The sequence below is a fragment of the Aricia agestis genome, chromosome 5, assembly GCF_905147365.1.
Source record: "Aricia agestis chromosome 5, ilAriAges1.1, whole genome shotgun sequence".
Classification (NCBI taxonomy): domain Eukaryota; kingdom Metazoa; phylum Arthropoda; class Insecta; order Lepidoptera; family Lycaenidae; genus Aricia; species Aricia agestis.
The window spans coordinates 17,683,014-17,689,370 of record NC_056410.1 but is presented as its reverse complement, the minus strand read 5'-3'; the positions used below and the strand labels follow the sequence as shown (position 1 = coordinate 17,689,370).

The window sequence follows — 6,357 nt, the reverse complement described above, 5'->3', positions numbered from 1 at the left end:
GTTTGTTTACAGTATTTTAAAGTTTTAAAAATTTCACCTTTAATCAAGCGTAATCAAGCTTAACAACAAAGTTATAATTCGTACGAAGATACAACTTTCACTCTTATTCAAGTTTAATTCAAAGTGTTGCATAAGAACAAAGCAATCAATAAACTTGGAGACTTGGAGTTACGAAAATTCGAAAAATCCGATTCGTCATAAAAATATAATAGTACTAGGTCGGGAGCACCGCAACAACGGCAGTGACCCGCGCGCGCCGCCGCGGCAGTCTCGCGCCGAGCTCTAATGACCCCAGGCGTTTCGCCCGTATTAAATCATAAATACCCTAATACTCGATACTCGATAACCGATACTCGATACCCGTGTACCCGAGTACCGAAACAGGCGCAGTGGGGCCACGCAAAATGAACCCAAACTGCGGATACCGGCTGTGATTATTGTAAGTACTACTTAGCTAAATATTGTGATATTATGTGACATAATGTGGCTTATAAAGTTGTTTTTAGTAGATTTTATTGATGTGTACGAACAAAAAATACGAATTCAGAGGAGAAAATGTTTAAAGCGCGCAAAGAGCTTTAATGTTTGTGACTTCAGTGGAAGGGAATAAATTTAATTTTACGTAATGTGATACATTACTCACGGGGACTCGGTGCGTTGCCAGTTTCTCCGCTTTTTGTTGGTGCTAGTTTATTAGAACACGTTTATCTTTATAGATTTTATATTGGCACAGGGATTTAAGAAATTTATTTGTGCATATAGTATTATCAATTTATTCCTTAGATATTTCGTGGTTAATGTTAATTATTTCATTTATTATGTATAACAGCTAGCTCATAATATTTTCATTTTAATGACCGACTTGTACAATGTACGTGTAATGAACAGTGTAATTTCCGCGAACTTTCCGACACGCACTCGTGTTTTTCGAGTGGAGGTTAAATAATCAGGCGACTTTTTAACGATTTCGCATGTACTTCGGTGATTAAATAATAGTTTTTGTTTTAGATTCGTACAAAATGTAACCGGAGTAATATGGAAGGACCCCAACGCTCAATGATGCAATTATGAAAATACCTCTCCGTTTCAAGACAAGATCGAATCATGACGTCATTCATATTTTTTCATTACTACTGGTTCTACCCCCGGTTTTTCGAGCTCAAAATACCCTGGACTGTAACGAAATTCTGAAGAACGCGTGCTCCTGCTACAACTTCGAAAATGGTATGTCGCGCCACCATAGTTTAAAACTCGAGTATAAAATGTACTAAACTTTTATTTTTGTTGCAGCCGTTTACCTAGATTGCCAAGATAGATCCGTAAAAGATATAAAATATGCCCTCAAGAGTATTACGAATGTACATACTTTATCTATTTATGATCTAGATGACAGTGAAGATGCTTTGGGACCACATTTTATACCACAAGGTGCTTGCATTAAGCATATACATATATCGAGAACGAGCATAAAAACGATCGATGACGAGACGTTCATGCCGCTGAGAAAGTGCCTCGAGACGTTAAGCATTATTTCGAGCAAAATTAAATTCATACCGCAAAAAGCTTTAGCTGGCCTCCTCGAGCTTACATCTGTCGAGATAGCCTCAAACTACGTCGAAGAAATTTCAAGTTACAGCTTTTACGGCCTGCCCCTAGTAAAATTAAATTTAAAAGGAAATTTAATAAGACATATTTCGGACACGGCGTTTGCAGGCTTAGAGAGCTCATTGTTTGAAATTGACTTAAGTGAAAATAATCTAACCTCATTTCCCGTTAGTTCTATTGCCGATTTAAAACAACTTCGTTCATTGCGCCTCTCCTGGAACGAAATATATTCATTGCCAAACGATGACATCACGGGTCCCTTGCTTTTAGAGTCCTTAGACTTGAACTCGAATAATTTCGTATTTATTTCGGAAGACTGCCTTAAATTTAGTCCGTCCCTACGAGTTTTATCTTTTCATTTTAATTTCATTAACAATATTCATTATCGCGCTTTTTATTCGTTGATAAATCTACGGTCGCTAGATTTGAGTCACAATAGGATAAAAATTCTCAACACTAACCTCTTTCAGAATAATAAAATGTTAGAATTCATAGATTTAAGTCATAATCATATTCATCACATTCATGGACTGCTTTGTAACATGCCGTCATTGACAAAAATAATGTTAAGTAGCAATAACATACTCGAAGTGCCAATAGATTCTTTTATAAATTCTAGTAAAATTAGTGTTATACATTTAGATAAAAACTGCATCAACGCCATTCATAGTGAGAGCTTTAGTGATTTAGTAAATTTAGAAGAGTTACAATTGGATTTTAACTATTTGGATGACGTGCCACATAATACGTTTAATAGGAATAAAAATTTAACAAAATTAAGACTAGACAATAATTATTTTAGTAAATTAAACAATGAAACATTCGCCACCCTCGTTAACCTAAAATATGTTAGGCTAAATAACAATAAGCTCAATCATTTAACGCGACAAGTATTTCGTAATGTCATAAAAGCTGAAGAAATTTATTTAAACCATAACCAAATCGCACATATAGAGCCCGGAACTTTTGTAAAAATGAGACATTTAAAATATATATCATTGAACAATAATAACCTATTAGACCTAAATGAAGTTCTTCCAAAAATTAATTCGAATTTACACTTACTATACCTCAGCTTTAATCGTTTGACATCGGTCAATAATATCATGCTAGAATATCATATTAAATTACAACAGCTAAGTTTGAACAATAATCAGGTCAAGTTTATAACAAAGAAAACTTTTAACAACTTGACGTTCCTCACGCGACTAGAACTGCCTCATAATGAAATATCCGTCATTGAAGATTTCTCATTCCAACGCCTTAACTCAGCTCGGTACTTGTATTTGCAATACAATTCACTTAGGAATATTACGAGTTATACTTTTTTTGGTCTCACTGAATTAGAAGAACTCGATATTTCTTATAATAATATAGAATTTATTTTTGATATGGCATACGATACTTTGAAGAAACTTAGAACTATAAACCTATCTTTCAACCGCTTGAAAATCTTGTACAAAAATATTTTCAAACATGGCCTGCCGTTGAGTTCTTTGTACATAGACAGTTGTGGAGTAGAACGTATAGAAAATGGTACATTTGAAGGCTTAACTAATCTTAAATCTCTTTCGCTAAAGAACAACTCGTTAAAGTCAACAGATTTTTTAACTCTCGATATACCAGGATTAAAATTTTTGACATTGTCCTACAATATACTGGATTATTTACCGGTGGACACATTCACACAACTCCCACTTTTAGAAGTACTATATTTGGAACATTGTAACATAGATCAAATCGTGGAAGGAACTTTTGCAAACAACAAAAACTTACATAAACTAAACTTAGCTCAGAACATAATGAACAATTTTCCAGCTACATCGTTCGGTCTATATAATTCAATTTCAGATTTTAATATCAGTAATAATTTCTTAGACGTCGTTCCGTATAGTACATTTCATAACTTTACTTTCATAGAGACTATAGATGTCTCGGAAAATTTGTTACCAAAAATAGAATTAAGTGGTTTCGAAAAGCTTAATAAATTAAAGACGTTAATTTTAAGAAAAAATGAAATAACAAGCATAACTTGTGGTAAGAAAATATCTTTTAAATCTCTCATATCTTTCGACATCAGTTACAATAGGTTAACGTATTTACCTGTATTTATTTTTGAAACATTTCCAAACGTCCAAAATATCAATATCTCTTATAACGAAATTGTACACTTTGATTTTATGCTTATCCACAAAAATGCCGGAATATCACTCATGAATATAGATCTTAGCAAAAATCCCGCGACAATATGGCCAACCAACACTAATATAAATACAAACACAGTGACGTCAAGTTTATACGAACTTCATATTTCCTATACTAATCTAACTTACATAGAAGATACGACGTTTGAAAATTTCAGAAATTTGCAGCACTTGTACTTAAAATATAATAAAATACGCCGCATGTCAGTCAGTCCATTTTCAAAACTATCCTTACTAGAAAATATCGACATTAGCTTTAATAGAATAACACATTTAAAAGCAAGTAATTTTCGAGGTCTTATCAAACTTAATACTCTTTGCCTTTCAAATAACAACATTGAATCAATGGAATCGTTCGATGAAGATTTAGGTAGCTTAAAACTATTAGACCTTGCACAAAACAAACTACAAAACATTCTCAGTGAGCACTTTATACATTTAAAGGAATTAACAGTTTTATATTTGGCTCACAATAATATTAAATACATATCGGCGACATCCTTCAAAAATCTAGATAAAATTATTCAAATTGATTTGGGCTACAATAAAATCCAAACGATACCCATAGAGCTGTTATCATCAGTAGAAAATCATATACAAGATATATCCATAAAAGGTACTATTTATTCATATAGATATAGAAAAGAATACAATTCCTATTTTCTTACAAGAATAATATTTTTCAGGAAATGTGATTGAGTGTCGATGTCAAAAAAATAACACTTGGACCTGGATACAAGATCATCCAAAAATAATCAAGCCACATTCAGTTCTCTGCTTCAACGATGAGTACCCGAAAGATAAATGTAATTTTCCAATAATAGCTCAACTCTCCGTCGACAAACACAACGATAACTCCGTGTCTGTGTCTTGGTTCATCAGAAACCGTACAGCAATCAAAGCATTACAGATTCTTTACTACGATGATGCGAAAGATACAAAGGTAAAGTAGTTAAATTTTTAAAATCAATTTTAAAAATTTAACTTTATGTTTGTCTAAATACTATCTGTTTTGATACTGATACCTTTGTTGTAGGTACATTTTAAATACATTGAAAAGAGTGAACTGTCTACAAAGATATTTGATTTAAAACCGAATAATAACTATGTGGTATGCTTGCTCACCATAAACGATGAATTCACTCCCAACATGGATGAAATAGAGGAACTATTTCAACAGAAGAATTTCAACGACTCTGCAACAAATACCACGACTAAATTAGATCGTAACTTCGCTGCTACTCTCATTGCACAGTCTCCATCTAGTGAATGTATCACATTCGACACACTCAGAAAAGCATCGACCATAAAGAAGAAATCTAGCAAAGATACAAAACATTCTTCCATTTTTAATCGTAGAACTGGTTTGATCGTTGGGTGCTGCCTAGGTTTTGTTGTTTTCTTTGTTATGGTTTCAGTTTTGTTGTATACTAAGTTCAAAGAGCGAAAGAGAATAGAAAAGTCAGACCCAGCGTGGTCCGAAATGAACGATTACCATTCCGTACATAGCAAAGAAGATATTTTGAACTCGACGACAGCCTCAACTGATAACATTCTTTTAGGAATTACTAAAAATCGGAATACATCGATAGTAGAAAATAAATAAATTGCTCAGTTTAGTGAAAGTCGTTTGAAGCTCTGTAGATAGTGTAGCTAATTTGATAATTAAAACGCTTGCACCAAAATATGATAGAATAACTAGACTTTTAAAATTGTTGATCACAATATTAAATGTATTTCACAAAGCAAAAAAAAAAAAGTTTTAGTGTAACAGAAATTGGAAGCGAAAGGATGCCCCAACATTTATAATATATTTTTATGTGTTGTCATTTGCCATTGTATTGATATTCAATATTGTATCTATTTGACGAATGCAAAATCATTTCGCTTCCAAATTTACATTTTATTCAATCCTTAAAAGTCAGTTTAAATAAATAGAATGCTGAATAAAAAATAATGCTTTTGTTTGGTGGCTGAATTATGAAAAGTAGTCAATAGAATTATGTAGTTGTTATATTTATATGAAAAGAGATTTTTATATTAGACATAGAAAAAAGAAAAATAAATAGTTATATTATAATTACTTTTGTTTTATTTATCTTAATTTTCTTAAATGTAAGTCACTGTAAGTCACTGAGGAAAATTATAGGTGTGAGATTTTATGTGAAAAAACATAATATTATATAGGAAGCAAATAGTTCAATCAACTTAATGCCTTGGCTTTGTCAAATCTCTTCGAATATTCTACAAACTTCATGTAGTCTTTTGCAAAGATTCTACTACATACAAATAATAGAAAAGATAAAGACGTAATTTAGAATGATGAAACGACATCCAACATTAAAATACCCTATAATTATTTTATCGTTATGATACAAGATTTTTGCGATTAAGATTGGATCGTCATGATTTACGCTATTGTAACAGAACTTATTACATTGGATTCTCATTGATTGATAAGAGCTCTTAATTCTAGTGCAATTAAAAATATTTTTTCATATACACTTATGTTTTTCTGTTGTACTACTTAATAAAATATGTAGTGTAT

The 6,357-nt window shown here is 32.1% G+C and overlaps 1 protein-coding gene across 2 annotated transcripts; it reads left to right on the top strand.

The window, feature by feature from the left end:
* The first annotated feature begins 268 nt into the window (after positions 1–268).
* On the top strand, positions 269–5,847 carry LOC121727092 (protein artichoke-like). 2 transcript variants are annotated; one of them, XM_042114768.1, is made up of 5 exons: positions 269–439; positions 1,009–1,224; positions 1,291–4,425; positions 4,496–4,752; positions 4,846–5,847. In XM_042114768.1, the coding sequence occupies exons 2-5, from the start codon at positions 1,068–1,070 to the stop codon at positions 5,413–5,415; spliced, it is 4,119 nt and encodes a 1,372-aa protein (XP_041970702.1). In that variant the 5' UTR covers positions 269–439; positions 1,009–1,067; the 3' UTR covers positions 5,416–5,847. The 2 variants fall into 2 exon arrangements, with proteins under 2 accessions (XP_041970702.1, XP_041970703.1); XM_042114769.1 differs by having other exon boundaries at positions 1,291–1,428; positions 4,846–5,840.
* The last annotated feature ends 510 nt before the right edge of the window (positions 5,848–6,357 follow it).